Source organism: Beta vulgaris, chromosome 6, assembly GCF_026745355.1.
Source record: "Beta vulgaris subsp. vulgaris cultivar EL10 chromosome 6, EL10.2, whole genome shotgun sequence".
In the NCBI taxonomy this organism is placed as follows: Eukaryota; Viridiplantae; Streptophyta; class Magnoliopsida; order Caryophyllales; family Amaranthaceae; genus Beta; species Beta vulgaris.
Genome location: NC_079207.1, coordinates 48,020,183 through 48,036,506, shown reverse-complemented (window position 1 = coordinate 48,036,506; position 16,324 = coordinate 48,020,183). Strand labels below are relative to the sequence as shown.

The 16,324-nt window shown below is 35.8% G+C and overlaps 1 protein-coding gene across 1 annotated transcript; it reads right to left on the bottom strand.

The window, feature by feature from the left end:
* Positions 1–1,436: 1,436 nt before the first annotated feature.
* On the bottom strand, positions 1,437–14,545 carry LOC104896707 (hypothetical protein). The gene is made up of 7 exons (XM_010683476.4): positions 14,292–14,545; positions 5,512–5,611; positions 5,307–5,427; positions 4,925–5,046; positions 2,704–2,825; positions 2,434–2,593; positions 1,437–1,675 (listed from the first exon to the last, which is right to left on the bottom strand). The coding sequence occupies exons 1-7, from the start codon at positions 14,416–14,418 to the stop codon at positions 1,573–1,575; spliced, it is 855 nt and encodes a 284-aa protein (XP_010681778.2). The 5' UTR covers positions 14,419–14,545; the 3' UTR covers positions 1,437–1,572.
* Between the last annotated feature and the right edge of the window lie 1,779 nt (positions 14,546–16,324).

Below are 16,324 nucleotides of genomic sequence, written 5' to 3'. Positions count from 1 at the left end.
TACTGATGATTTACAATTCTGCATAAAATTCAATTGTTTTTATAAAAAACTGGGTCAATTGCTCCAAACCGGTTTCCGCCAGTTTTTACCCGAACCGGAATCCACTTTTCCCTTGGATCGAGGACTAGACCGGAATCATTGGTTCGGTCCGGTCCAAATTCCATTTCGGACCGATTTGTGTGCGGCCCTACTTGTAACGTGATCTGCAACATCACTGCGTGGGACGCACAACCATACGTGCTTAACGATCAATAAAACTGCTTTGTAGCAGTTTTTAGAGACGATTAAATTTCCGGCAACTCCACACTTATTGTCCGTCTTTCAAATGATTAAACTTAAAACACTTAACACAAATTAAACTCGTTAAATTAATAAAAACAAGCGTGATTTTACGACACAATGTTTTATCAAAATCTCTTAACGTTGTGTTTGGGAATGATGAATTTATTTCAATTGCTTGATTTAAAATGCAGGAATTCAAATTCTTGAATCCAAATCCAAATACTCTTGTTTGGGAAAAACTAATAAATTCAGATTAGTAGGTGGATGAGAGAGAAAGAGTGATAGTGTGGGGGGCTTTTTAAAGGGGGGAGGGGGAAGGGGGGGAAAGAGAGATAGATGTTTTGAGAAGTAAGCTAAGTAATTTCAAATGACAAGAAAAATCACATCATTTCAATTTTCTCATTTAATGGGCTTTCCTCAATAAATCTTGAATTTGTGACAAATTCTGAATTTCAAATTCATACTCATCCAAACAATGGAATTGACCAATTCCAGAATTTGAAATGTAATTCACCTATCCAAACATACCATAAGGTGCATTTGGGAATCCGAATTTCATTTCAATTCTAGAAATTGAAATCATGCATTTAAATTGCAATTTCAATTCCTCAAACTCGTTTGGGAAACATGAAAATTGAATTCCAAATCCAATTCCTCAAACTCGTTTGAAAAAAACGAGAACTGAATTTCAAATTGGCCATGGGGTGGGATCGACAATAGAGGGGGGGAAGGAATAATGGGGGAACTTAGAGGAGAGAGAGAATGGAGAGAAAAATTGGAATGAGAGGGGCATGGGGTGAGATTTATACAATGTGTTTTTATCTTGGGCTGAAATTGTATTGGAATTGGGCCAATTCCAAATTCAATTCCATGGAGTATCCAAACATATGAATTGGAACAATTCTACCATTCAAATGAAGTGATGGGTCCCAAACAAGCTATTAGTTTAATTATTGATGGATGGAGAATGAGAGGAGAATGAGGGAATGTATTTGGGAATTATAGAATAGTGAAAAATTCTAAGGCGATGAAGAGCAGTCCCCTTTTGAATTTTTATAGCCACATAAAGCCAAGCAAAGTACCGTGGAGCAGTTTCGTGTTAGCCGGCAGCTTTTCTCCGCATTTCGTAATTTTCAATTTTACAGGCAAAGAACTATGGATCAAGAAGAATTTTTTATTTTTTTTTAACCCTTTTAAAACGCCAATCAGCCTTTTTAATCACAAAAGTATATACAATATCTATTGAGATTATACAGCTATCTGTTCTGCCCACCATGAAAAGATCCAGTATCATTCTTGACTGGATACAACATCGTATTCGCAACTCTCAACCCTGATCTTATCTCTCCTTTCCTTAGTCCACGAAATTCTCCAACCAGCGAGCAAACTCACCCTACATTGTGTACCGAAAAGTAAGAAAGTAGAACCACATAACAGAACAGATGCTATTGTAACAGCTAATTAGAATTATTATCAGAAAGAAAACAAGCTGTCATATGGTTTCCAAATTAGTAAGGCCTAAACAAAAACCAGTAATAAAAGAAATCTCATGAATCTTAATAAAGTGCACTTGCTACTACTTCGCCACAGCCATGAAGAAAACTCTCAGGAGTGTGGAAAGGGGTTCACTCGACTGTAATTCCAGTACTAATGCCTCAAACTACAGTCTACAGTTCATTTCCATGTACAGCCTAGGGGCTGGCATGTCGTATGACTGTAGTGCCAACTGACAACTAGGGCTGTTAATCGAGTATAGCTACTCGCAAGTAACTCATTTTAGACTCAATCAAAACTCGGCTCAAATCGAGACCTCAACAAGTTGAGTAGAGCAAAACTCAATTCAACTCAATAGACATGTAAGCAGCTAGAAAATCTTTCCTCCGTTTTGAAATAAGTGCAACACTTATCTCAAAAAGCTCTCGCATAAAATAGAGAAGTGTTTCACTTCTTTCATAATGGAGAAAGTATAAATTAAAGAAGGTGCAATAACAAGCAATGCAGCTTGTGTAAAGAGGAATATTTTTTTTTTGACGGCGGTATAAAGGGGAATATCAAACATGCTAGCACTGGTTCTGTCCTGCTCAAATTGAAAAATATGTAACGAAGGAGAAAAGAGGAGATAACTGATTGTACCAGCTGAAACGGAATTACCTCTCTGTTTCAATGGTTCTCTTTGCAAGCATGAGTGTTAGGAGAACTGGGACAACTGCAGCAGATAAATGCTTCAGAGTGTGCCCACTTACAATATGATGAGTCAACTCATAAATAGGTTTATCTGCTGCTTCTTCTATCTTTGCAAGCAGATAGAAAACTGCACATACAAAAAGCAAAAGCCACAGATAACTCAAGAAAAAGCACGTGATATTATCTATACACGTAACAAAACATCAATATTAAAACCATCATTCTAACGCTACAGACCTGCAGCCCAAAGCCAATAAGTGGAATGAGTGTACATGGGGGGCAACAAAATAGCCATCATTGGCAAGGCTATGCAAGGCACAAACTGCACAACTGCATAGGGGCGAAGATCATCAAAAAACCTGAACAGATGTGCAAGTGATGAATGAGTAGAATTTTGCAGAATTACTAGAATTCCAAACAAATAAGCCTATGTCTGAAGCAGATACAACTATAAGTCTTTTCGTCAATCCTGAAGAGGGAGAACTGATAGATCAACAAGACCTATTGAAGCATAATATCACATAGGAGCAGGGTTAGCCCTGTTTTTTGGGGGTCGCAAGGCTATATCCCTTAGAGTTCTCATGAGAGGCGCGAAAATGCAAAAAGAAAGCTAGGCCCCAACAATCCGACACTACATATCCCCCCCCCCCCCCCCCCGTTCACATGTAAGTGCAACAATTTGATATTCACGTTTACCGATGCACAACTTTGACCATTGACATCTTTATCTGTGTATTAATAAAAATTATATAGGTTGGTACTTTGAAAATACACATTAAGAAAATAATATTCTCTTACATCCTAACCTTAGTTTGTTTCTAATGTTAGTGAAAAAAAGAAGGTATAATTTAGCAAATTGAATAGTGCAAAAGTCAAGCTAATGTACTTATTTGTAAGCAAAGTTCGGCGACTCATTTGTGTAAGGAGGTGTACACAGTACACATGGCAGGATTTACTTCACATCCTCCACAAGCTTCTCTGAGTAGAAGAGACCAGGTTTAAGGTTACGGGTTACCTGCTGATAGAGTCTTTTTGTTTTCCTTTTTATTTGACCATGCATGCATATATGATGAAGGAAATAGCACAAAGAAAATGAAAGAATTGATTTACAGATTTGAAAGATGGGCTTGCCAGATAACTTCTCATCTTCTAAGGCCCCCAAACAATTTAAAACAACGCAGAAAACTGCCACGGATCTTTGCTTACCCATTCTAGTCACTTGCAGCATACAAAACACCGAGTATTTTAAAATTAGTTAACATACTAAAAAAAAAAAAAATCACAATATGACCAATGAGAAGCATTTTAGAAAGTGCAACAGTCCTTGAAATTTTAGTACAAAGAAATTTAATCAGAATCTTTAAAATACAAGGTAATGTAAAGAGTTCAAATTTTTGAAGTCAAACAAATGTAGCCCAAGCATGGAAGATCGTGATGCTAACTCAAAGTCAACTTCTCATGACGAGCCTATCACATTGGTTTTGATCACATTAGGATTCAAGTTGTTTGCTTCTAAGCAAGAATTTCTCACTTGCACAAACTTTTTTGCCTGTCTCGCTTAGTCCATCTATCTTTTCTTGCTTACTAAGAGGTCAATATGCGCAAGGTTTCATCATGACCCTTAACATGTGGGATTCATATGGTGGATTTTGTTAGTAGGGTTTCAGTTTAGAGTCAAAGAGTTGTTACTTGTTAGTGTTAGAATTCGGTTCCAAGTTGTTTAGTTAGGAGTTGTTGGCCTTGTTTACACATCCAAAAACTAACGACTTGGCTGGTAGTTAGCTTGAGAAGCAAGAATAATGTTAGGAATTTGTTAGACTTTCCTTATTCTACTCTACTTAGGATAAGTTGGCAGGCAGTTAGGGAGTTCACTAACTGTTTACTTCTTTACTTCTGTAATAGTTGGCTTCCTGATCCTTGTAGGAAACACAAATAGATGCTTAATTTTTATAAATAAACGCACACCTAGCCACCCAAAGGTTAAAATCTTATTGTGATTAATATTCCTTTGTGAATTAGTGTGTTCTTAGTTGAGAGCTCAAATCATAAACTTAAATACAGGAGTGACTGAAATAAGTGCTTAAATTTATACCCCATAATTGGTCTAGGGGATCCAAAACCCAATTCATGCTTTCCAGAGTGATTGAACGAATTGCTTCTGTTACTTTGTGTTTCTTTAAAAATTAAAGAAAGCCTTAAACATCTAATTCTTATTTAAAGAAACATGGATTTCTGAAGGAGGGATCAAGTCCAAAGCAATCGTCAACTAATATTTGCAAATTTTTTTACAAATATAAAATAAAAATAAATGCTCCACCAAAGTTAGTCCATGGATTTATTTCTCAGGTCTACAACCTGCCTGCATATCTTGTTCATGTGAATGTCGTTTGTTATTCCAGATTGACATTTAAGGCCCTCAATGGATTGAGTATACAGTTTTAGAAAAACAAGGTCTTACCGCCAATACATAATGCTAATAATGCCTGCTAAAAGCAGAGGTATAACAGATGCAGTCCCCTTCTGCTCATCAATCCTCTCGATAATAAAAATCGCAACAAGTGACGTGAATGCAACAGTCATCTGTTTGGAAATACGAAATATTAGCAATATTAAGCATTTCAACGTGAATGAGACCAAACTTCATTTGCATAAGAATAAGAAAGTTGCAACATTCATTTGCAAATGAAAATCAGAAGTTGCAACATTCAGGTGATTAGAAATAGACAAAGGCAGCACAATAGTCTCAATCACTGATTTAGTTGAGAAAGTTTTAACGGTAAGGTCTCATAAGCCACACAGATAAATAATAGCATAATAGATTGTTAAACAACAAAACTTACTGGTAAGCGATCCCACACAAGACGAGCATCATCAGGTTGGAGATGATAATATGAAGACCCAATGCCAACGGCTGCAACACCAATATAGAAACAGGTCCAACCCCAGACTTCACCTTGCAGACTTTTAGAAAGAAGAATTTGTTGGTGACTACTTCATATCACAAAATAAATAATACATGGGGGAGTAGCAGCTATAAACAAGTACCTCAGTTTAAAATAGTTTCCATAGTGACAAAGTACCAGACCTACCAGACCAATAACTAGAAAAGGGATGTTGGAAATGACATTGAGCATGTTGGGGATCCCTGAAAGTAACCAGAAATGGATTAATTTCAATATAATTGGAGACCAGAATCTGCAATCCTTCATGTAAGCTAAAATACGCAAAACTCTAGTTTCACCAAAATCCGAAGCACTCTAGGTTAACCAAAATTACAAGATTAAGCTGATACATATCTATGATCTACATGTAAATTGGTCACTTTATATGTTAGATCGATCTGTAGTCATTGGGGGCGAGGGGGGGGGGTTGCATTAGTTAAACCTTACTATTGTATGAGATTCACAACGCCAATCTAAAAGCTAACGGTCCGTTCGGTATTACTGTGGTTTTCTTTTTTTGGTTTTTTGATTTTCAAAGTCATATGATATATATCCTATAATGAATAAAAAATTAGTCAAATTTATTGGGAACATGATAGTTTTGAAAACTGACAACTAAAAATTGAAAACCACTTTTTCTGGTTTCCTGTTTTTGGTTTTTGGTTTTTAGTTTTCAAAAAAACTGAAAACTGAAAACAAAAAACGATATTGAACGGGCCCTTAAGCAACTTAGCTATGAATACAAAATAGAACATACTAATAAAAGAAATCTGGTCAAGCAACTAGAAGAGTGTAAATTCTATCAATAATGAGATGCGATAATCAAGACTTAAATATCTTAAGAGAAAGCACCAATAAAAAAGGCAGGAAACCTTAATAGGTAGACCCAACAAGAAATAAATAATTAAAGAGTGATACAACTAAGATTAAAATAAAAGTGTGTCCTAAAGCATGTTGCCTTCATCTTTTTTCGTATGGAGTCATGAACCTTCAATTTTGCTAAGCTACATAAATGATCACCCTAAACCTTAGCTGCATCTCCCATCTCCACTAGTTCCAATACTCACACCTACATTTCGGATGAACTGCTGAAGTAATCAAGGAGGCTATTGGTCTGGGGTATTCACGAAAGGGTAAGAGAATCAAGTAAGTTCATTCCCTCACTTCTTGTTTGTTACAACAATTTAATCACTCTTTACCCTCCTTTCCTCTAAAATCCTCTACTTCCATTCAGTACCACCACAACCACCACTTCTAACCATCGAACCCGTCACACCAGCCACCAAACCATGGTCACCTTTGAGCCGTAGTTGACCACCAATAAAGCCACCACAACCACCACTTCTAACCATCGAACTCGTCACACCAGCCACCGAACCACCATGACAACCACCAAATCACCAGCACCACAACCATAATCCACCATACCACCCGTCACACCACCCCAACAACCGGACCCACCGCCTTAGCCACCAAAAACAACATCCAAAAATAACCAAACCCACCACATTAGCCACGAAACCACCACTCAACAACCGAACCCACCACAAAACCACCCGTAAGTAAACACACCCCTACCCACCCAAAAAAAAAAATTCAACCACTAAAACCACAATCCAACCTGCCGAAAAAAAACCCACTAAAAACAACATAACCACCACAAATAATACTCACCCACCATTAAGGAACAAAACCCTAAAAAAATGAAAAAAGAATAAGCAAGGGTAACAATGGATAATTACCTTTTCTTATCCTTAATTATGGCTTTAAATGGTCAAATTCGGCCATGAAAAGAAACTGGTGAATGGGCGGCGGTTATTGGGAGGAAAAGATGTATTCTTACCAAACAACACTTTTAGTCAAAGGGTTTAGCTTTCCGTTCTTTCTTTTCTTTCTTAAACCCTTTTGCCGTTCATCAACTAAACGCCAAAAAGTGATCCGTGCATCGCAGATACAAGTTGACCATATATATATACACACACAATATTAACATCAATACTGTTTAAATTGTTTATTATTGTTTCATACTGCCATTACATGTAAGATTCCAGAATATCAAAGAGCAAATGCAACACATGAAAGAGGCAAATAATTCTTATATGAGATAAGCTAACAAAAATACTAAATTCATATAATATTAGTTCAAATTTTAATCTCTATTATCCACAACCAAGTGCACACAAATCACTCGATTCCATATAATTAATCATATATGACAAAAATCACAAGTTATCCCCCCCCCCCAATGGCATCGTCAAAATCAGTGCCTTTGACACCATGAATATCAGTGGCGGGATCACGAACAAAATTTATCAAGATCATTAAATCAGGTTATCAAAAAGAAACAAAAGTAAAATGCCAATAGAATGCATTAATTACGATTTAAGTATAATTGTATATCATTACTCTTAGTAACTTCTGTGATATCTCTCTTCTTCTTTCCCAATAGTTTAGATCTGGAATTTGTCCTCAAATTCACTCTTTGTTTGAAAAAGAAAGGAGACATACTATTCAATCACTCTTTTCCTTTAACCTCACTTGCATCACTATTACTACATAAAATCCAACCATCTCATAACCAACCAAATTACTGTGAAACACTATCATCTCATGGCACATGTAAGACAAAAAAAGGATCTACAAACCCATGAAAGTATGTTTGATCAAAATAATAATTATAATGGACTAAAACCTTTCAAGCACTAGAGATAAAGCTATATATGACTATATGAGAAATATAAAAAGAGAAAGCCTAAACGGATAGCCATTGGTTAGGATGCATGCTGCAAAATGATGACTCTCACAATCCTTTTCCAGTTTATCTACTTAACATATGTAGTGTTAGGAGATAAGTTGGTGTTTGGTCATCAAATGTCATGTTATATCGATTTAGAGGTAGTTGTGACGGGAGAGATTCATGTATTATTTAATGAAAAAGAGTGTGAGACCGTAATTTTTTAGAACGGGAGAGAGAAATATGGTGGACCCTTGCAAATTCAGAAGTGCATAAACTAAGCTTAGATAGGTGAAGCAAGGAACACATGCAAAATCGTGTGCAGCCTAGGAAGTAACCAAAAAGCAATAGACCAAGCACCAAGCTAAGCTCAAATACCATTTACTGCTCCCCTATGACTATGAGAGGCTAAAACCTCAAAAGTTTATAACAACAAACTAAACAGACTCAAGATAAATTCATACTAGAATAATAAGAGGATATAGACTTCGCTAGCCTTCACATACAGCACACCTAGGCTGATTTAATATTGGTGAACTCATCACAAGCTCAACATTTATAAACTTGATATTACAATTCATGGATCTAACACACCAAGAAGTACAAACCCATTCATTATCATGTACTTCCTCCGTTTGATATTAGGTGTAACGGTTCCCCTTTAAAAAGTTCCAAATTAGTTGTAACATAACTTTATTTCGCAATAGGTTATTTCTATCTCTCTCATTATCATATGGGTCCCTCTTTTTATTTATATCTAGCTCTTTCTTCTTTATAAGCACTCCTTAAACTTTGTTCCTCCCCTCCATGTTGCAACTAATATAGAACGGAGGAAGTAAAAAATAGTATTTTATCTAGCAAGAAGCCAAGAACTAGATTTTTCCAAAACGTAAGGAGACCCTCATATTTTATCATTTATTAGTATAGCATACATCATATGTGTACAAGGCCTGCTATACAAACCACAATTTCAGCTTCAGGTTCTCTATTTTTATTAAGCTGCATGCTTTTTTTCCCTCAAAGCTTATTCTCTTGTCTCAAAATCGTCTTCAAAGTGAGGAAGTTGTAACAAGATTATGATGATGATGAATGTCATCAACCAATAATAACCTCAAAAACCAGCACCACAAAAGTGAAAATCTCGATCTAAACCTATATTTGATTCGTAAATCAACAAAATGCCACAATCTTCTAGATATTGATTTAGTCACTAAAGAGAGAGGAAAATCCATATAAGTTTAGACAAGTCTAAACAATAAAAAATTCAACAGCTCCAATTGCAGATCTCTAACCACCAACAAAAAAATGTCTAAAACGATATTTGATTAATCCCAAATCTTTCAACAAGTTTAGAAGGCATAAAATAGTGCCCAATTCAAGCAAAGAAACCCCAACAAGCTTGTCCCGAAACAAGAGAACATTCCAAGATAAAATTGTTCATATATTACACTTTAATCAAACAAAGATAGAATTTGATAGGAAATTAATCCTTCGTGAAGCTTTTAGTAAAACCAAGCAATCTACAAATATAGAATCAACTTGGAAAATTATTGATAGATGTCTAGGAACAAAACTAAAGCAGATGATGAACAGATAATCATTCTTTCAATTATCTAAATCATGTAGGATAGTTATCTTGTTTCTTATTTCGCAATAAAGAGGGTCTCTTCTAGATCAGAACAAACAAGAATAAAGTCATAAACACGTATCTAAATGAGTGTTTACTAGGTTGTACAAATTGGGCACTAGAAAAATGCTCAATATTAGCTCACACAACTTACAATGAGCAACCCTAAGGCCTATTTATAAGCTCCTAAAATCGTCCTATAGCTTCCTTAATGAAAGTAGGAACTCAATGAGCTAAAACAGCCTAGAATACATGCCTAATCCAAATCCTAGAAAAAAAAAAAGGAAACTAAAAAAGAGTAGGAAAATTATGTGCTTCAATTTTAAAATAGTCAAACACTTATTTAGGACCTTTCCTACTTAGGTTAGAAAAAACCAGAAGATTTAGAAATCCAATAAGCCACAAGTGAGGCTTATTTGTTTAGCACCCACGTTGTATTTCCATCTTCCTTGTAATACGCTTAGAGTCGAATTAAAGGTCATAGGAAACGAATACTTGACCCTTAATATAAATGGAAACCCAAATGAGAATATACATTGTGTCCTTAGAGGTTTTAAAGAATGCACACTAGATTGCGCTTATAAATGCACCACAAATCCTTAAGGTTTGGAAAAGGTTATCACATACCCTTCATAATTACAAAGAGTAACCTATATATATTATAGCTAAAACCCAAAGCAAACAAATGCCGTGCTGCCACATGTTGTCCCCCCTCCCAAGCAATTGACACAATTAAACAATAAAAATGTGTGTGTTAAGACGCGAACTCACAACCTCTCCTTTGAGATACAAATATACTAACCAACTAATCTCCAAGCTTATATTGATTATTTATTGTAAGTGGAAGTAATTATACCTCTTAAGTTGACACACAAATTCAACTCCTACATTATACATGAGTAGATGAGTAATATATTAATATATCCTTGTGTTACAAGTTATATTACCTATCAAGTATTTGTTTACCATAATAGTGATAATAAAATATCAAATCACCTTTGCTGCATTATAAAAATCTCTAATGGATCCACCAACCCTTAATTTATACTTAGCCTTTTACAAAATAAAAAGACACAATATTACTACCTATTCGAGGGAGAAATTTGAGAAAATTATATTGTAGTTAATTATAGCTAGGAACGAAAATGGAACATGCCTTTATGACTTGAAAAATGATATTACAAACTTTGTCGTGTTGAATCAACTAATTTGAAGAAATGATCCATTGTAATGATATGAGTTCGTGCGCGGGTAACTATTGATCTTAAATACATAGACACTTATAAACTTATATAAGACTGATCTATTTGATATAAAAAGTTACCCTTTAGATTGAGTAACTTTTTGTCCTAAATGGGTCACTTTTACTTATATACAAGTGACTCATTGTAAACAACTATTCTTTGGTTAAAAATTACTCATTTTGACTTAAAATAGTGATCCATTTTTCGAAAAGTGAATGATATCACAATAAATTTATTATGAACCCAAAACTCAATACTATTTGAATGTTATAAAGTATTGGAGGTCGTCACGTGTCATCTAAATGTATACGTTGATATGGGGGCATATCATTCAATTAATTTCAAAAAAAATAAACGAATTACACACAATAACCGGGGACTTCGCCCAAAGAAAACAATTGACATGCTGCTACATGTTCTCTCCCTGCTAAGCAATTGAAACAAATTAACAATAAAAATGTGGGTGTTAAGACTCGAACCCACAACCTCTCCTTTGAGATACAAATGCACTAACCAAGTCATCTACAAGCTCATGTCGATTTTTTATTGTATGTAGAAGTAATTATGCTTATTAAGTTGACACATCAATTGGACTCCTACATTAATTGACTTATCAAGTAAATGAGTAATGAGTAATATACTAATATATCCCCATGTTACAATATCTATTACCTATCAAATTTTCGTTTATCATAATAGTGATCATAATAAAACATTAAATTAACTTTGCTACATTATAAAAATCTCTAATTAGCCCACACCTTAATTTATGCTTAGCCTTTACAAGATAGAAAACACAAATATTAACTATTTGAAGGAGAAATTTGAGAAAAATAAATTGTAGTTAATTTCTTTCAATGTATAAACAATTTTGGAAATGTAACGTGTCTTTATGACCTGAAAAATTATATTACAAACTTTGTTGTGCCAGAATTAACTAATTTAAAGGACCAACCTGTTGTACGATATGAATTTGTGAGACATGGTCACATGGGTAACTATTTGTCTTAAATAGACACTTATAAATTTATATATGAGTGATCTATTAAGATAAAATTAAAGCTACCTTTTAGACCCATGTAACCTTTTGTTCTAAATGGGGTCACTTTTACTTATTTTCAAGTGACTCATTTAAGGTAAGCCACTATTTTTTTTGTTTATATATGACTCATTTTGATTTAAAAGAGTGACCCATTTTGGAAAAAGTAAATTATATCTAGGATTGTTCAGAGTACGGTCTGGACTGCACCAAACTGCAACCCAAATCGTTTTTTCGCAGTTTGGGTTGGTTTGCGGTTTCAAAATTGCAGTTTGGGTTATGATTTCAAGCAAACCGCGGTTTGGGTTGGGTTTTAATTTTTGTAAACCGAAACCGCACTGTAAACCGTAATAATATATGAATTTTTTAAAAAAAAATTATCTATTTTGATTTTTTAAAATACACTTGACAAGGTGGTATACAAGTATACATTGAAAAAAGAAGTTTGGTTTAAAGAACTTGGACACTTTTGATAATTTATTATTTATGTTTAATTCTGAAGTCAACTTCATATTTATTTGGACTCTTTATATTTATTAACAAATTTCTTTTTTTTACTCTTAAATAACATAATTAATGTCGTGAAGGAAAAAATGGTTAAACCGCAAACCAAACCGCACCAAACCGTTTCGTGCGGTTCGGTTTAGGTTGGTTTGGGCAAAAGTGCGGTGCGATTTGGGTTTGGAAAATGTCAAACCGTATATTTGCGATTTGGGTTAGGTTACATCCCAAACTGCACCAACCCAAACCGCGAACACCCTTAATGATATCAAAATAAATTTATTATGCACCTGATACTCAATAGTAAATGAAAGTTACGAAGCATTGGAGGTAGTTATGTGTCACATATAAATGCATACGCTGATATGGAGGCATGGATTTCAATTAATTTCATAAAAAAATAATAAATGAATTATACGCAATGACCCAAGACATCGCCCGAGAGCAACAACTAGTTTTGTTAACTAAAACCACTAATATATGTTAAAAACCTCTTCTTAACCTAATGCAACCTATTAATCCCTATAGCACCCTCCTCTCTCTTTCCATTACCTTTAATGGGTGTTAAACATAGAACAAGATATGTTTATTTAGCATTATTAGGTAAATGAGTGTAAGGGATTCAAAGGAAATGTAATAGATGGAGGGATGAGAGGAAAGAGAAATCATCCAACGAATTGAGTTCATATATTATGTCTTTGTTTAGCTTATTTTCAAAGAGTGAGCAAGCCACATAATAGGGTAACTTTATTCTCTAGTATCTAATGTGTTCTCTAATTAATTCATCAAAATTATCTTCTTTTACCAATAAGGGCTTGAAATATAGTTATTGCCAAGAAGGGCTCTATTAAACATATTCTTGTATTTCATGATTCTGTCTAATCTACTAATGTGTTTCAAGTTGACGTCATATAACGACGATAACAAAAGTACAAAGATAGGTATCATAGATTGTCATGGACTTTGCAGCGAGTTGCACCCATACATAAAGTTCTTAGCAAATATCTATGCTGGTTGTCGAGAGCACACACTAGCATGCACCCTCACACAAGCATGTTTGAAGCTAAAATAAACAAAAAGAAAAAGAGAACAGAGATGCCATCTTTCTTAACATAGCAGCCTTTGAACTTGGGCTTCTTCTAAGAATTAGGCAGACTCCAGCTATGCATCGCCGTCTTCCAAACCTTAGAATTCGGCAACAGCCTGTCCATTGCCCACTCTATGTAACCTTAGAATTCAAGCTATGTAGCCTAAATTAATCTGTATCTCTTAAGTGTCAATTGCCCACTCCATGTTTCCAACATCACCTGTAACCAAATTTCTTGGGCCTATTCTCAGAATTCGGCAAGTCTGACTAATCAATGCCGTCTTCCTAATTTGTACCACATAAGTTCAATATTTAATCTATCATACTAAACTGATCAGCCTCTCTCAACTGTCCATCAACCCCTCCATATTTCTCAGATCACCCAAGTTTATACCATCTTCTTACAGCCTATTAAACTAACTGACATAACTTGATGGGCATGTTTATTGTCAAGTAGAGAAGAATAAGAGCAGAAATTAAGCAGTTTAAATTAACTTAACCCATAAACTAAAACGAAAACGAAAACGAAAACCCTAGATCAAGCAATTTAAGATGGATACAGCAGCTAATTCCAAATGACTGAACTGAAATTTGTTGAAAAAAGCCAAAGTAATTGCGAGCGAAATAAGAGAAATGGAATACAGAGAATACCTAAAAATTGTCGTTGATCAGCAAAATTGTGGTATTCTTGAGATTGAGGAATAGCAGGAGTAACGATCATGAGCACAACGAAGATGAGTACTGCTATTAGCCATAGAGATACTGCCCGTTTATCCATGTTAATTGTTAAAGAACAAGAACGCGCAACGAAACAAACAACTTCCCGCTGCCTTCTTCCAGTCTTCGTTACTCTGCTGATGTTTGCTAGCTATATAGCCTACAGGGGAAAGTCAACCAGAAATGCCTTTCTTTTTTCTTTCTGAAAATCAACGAGAAATGTCAGTATAAGTTATTTGGTTAAAAATCGAAAATCAAACCCAAATCAAATCAAATTAATAATTTGGTTTGATTTTTTTTCAAAATTTAGTTTGATTTCGATTGAAATATTTTCATTTCTTGGTTTGGTTTGGTTTTTAATTTGAAAAACCGAAAAAAAAAAAAAAAAACAACCAAGTGATTGTGCAGATATTTTTAATGTTTTTTGGGAAATGAAAAAACATATGGTTTCACTCCCTTATAAAAAAAAAATTCAAAAAAAGCTATTCACGTAAGACTTATTCAAATGAATTAAGAAATGTTAAAATACTAATATTATGAGAAAGAAAATATCCTTTCAATTTCTTGCCTCGGTATATCAAAAAGGTTTGGCAATATTACAAAGGAATACATCTTTATATTAGCGATAATATCAAGTGTAGGACACCTAAGATTAGTAACAACTACTTGGTTTATTGACATTTCTTCCTTTGGATTTTCAATAAAAAGGCGCCATAACAAAAGATCCATCATTATTATTAACTTGAATTTCAGTCAAAGGAGGATGAATAGATTTAACTATACTTCCATCTTTTAAAGTCCAACTTAATATATTATCTTTTAGGAAAAATTGTTTTAATTAAGTCAACCTTTGTGTGGTCTTCTAATTTCAAGTCTACCTTCTGATTATTCCTAGTCAAGTCAACTTTGTAGAACCATTAACTTTAATTAGGATAAATGACCTGTAACCTTATAAATTGGTAAATAAAAAAGTTTACCAATTAACCCACCCATTAACCCACTCAAAAACTGATAACCCACCCATTAACGCACCCAAAACTGAAAACCCACCCATTAACGTACCCAAAACTGAAAACCCACCCATTAACCCACCCAAAAACTGAAAACCCACCCATTAACCCACAACAACACCATCCCCACCCCACCCACAACGACAACAGCCCAACCACCCCATCCCCTTCCCCCTTCGAATCCCGCGCCACCCCTCCACTACCGGAAAATTGCTCCCCCTCCCCGTCCCCCTTCGAATCCCGCGCCACCCCTCCCCTGCCGGAAAATTGCTCCCCGTCCCCCTTCGAATCCCGCGCCTCCCCCTCCCTCGCCGGAAAATTGCTCCCCCTCCCCTTCCCCTTTCGAATCCCGCGCCTCCCCCCCCCTGCCGGAAAATCGCTCCCCCTCCCCTTCCCCTTCGAATCTCGCACCTCCCCCTCCTCGCCATAAAATCGCTTCCCCACCCCTCCAACCGCGCCTCCCCGTCCTCACCCCTTCGAATCGAATCCTGCGCCTCCCCCTCTCCCACCCTCGTTTCTGCCCAGAAAGACACGGAGGAGGCGACCGATCTAAAGGATACGGCTGCGGGCTTCCGACAAAAATGAGGGAGAAGGACGAAGACGAGTGTGCCGGCGAGAGTGAGGGAGGGGGGAGGAGGAAGGGTGCTGGTGGGCGAGGTGGGGGCTGCTGGGGCAGGGGAGGGAAGGAGTAGGGTGAGGGACGCTGCTGGTGGCCGGTGGGAGTGCAGGGGCAGGGGAGCGGAGGGGTTGGGGTGGTCTAAGAAAGAGGGAAGAGAAAGATGACAAGAGGAGGGGTTAGTGAGAAAATAAAACAAAAAAAAGCAAACCAATCATTTGACGACACGTGGCACATATAACCTGCTAAATAGGTCACAAACAGGTAAAAACTCAATAGAAGAAAATAGCCCTACAAGCCTAACTTGACTAGGAATAATTAAAAGTTAGACTTGAAATTGG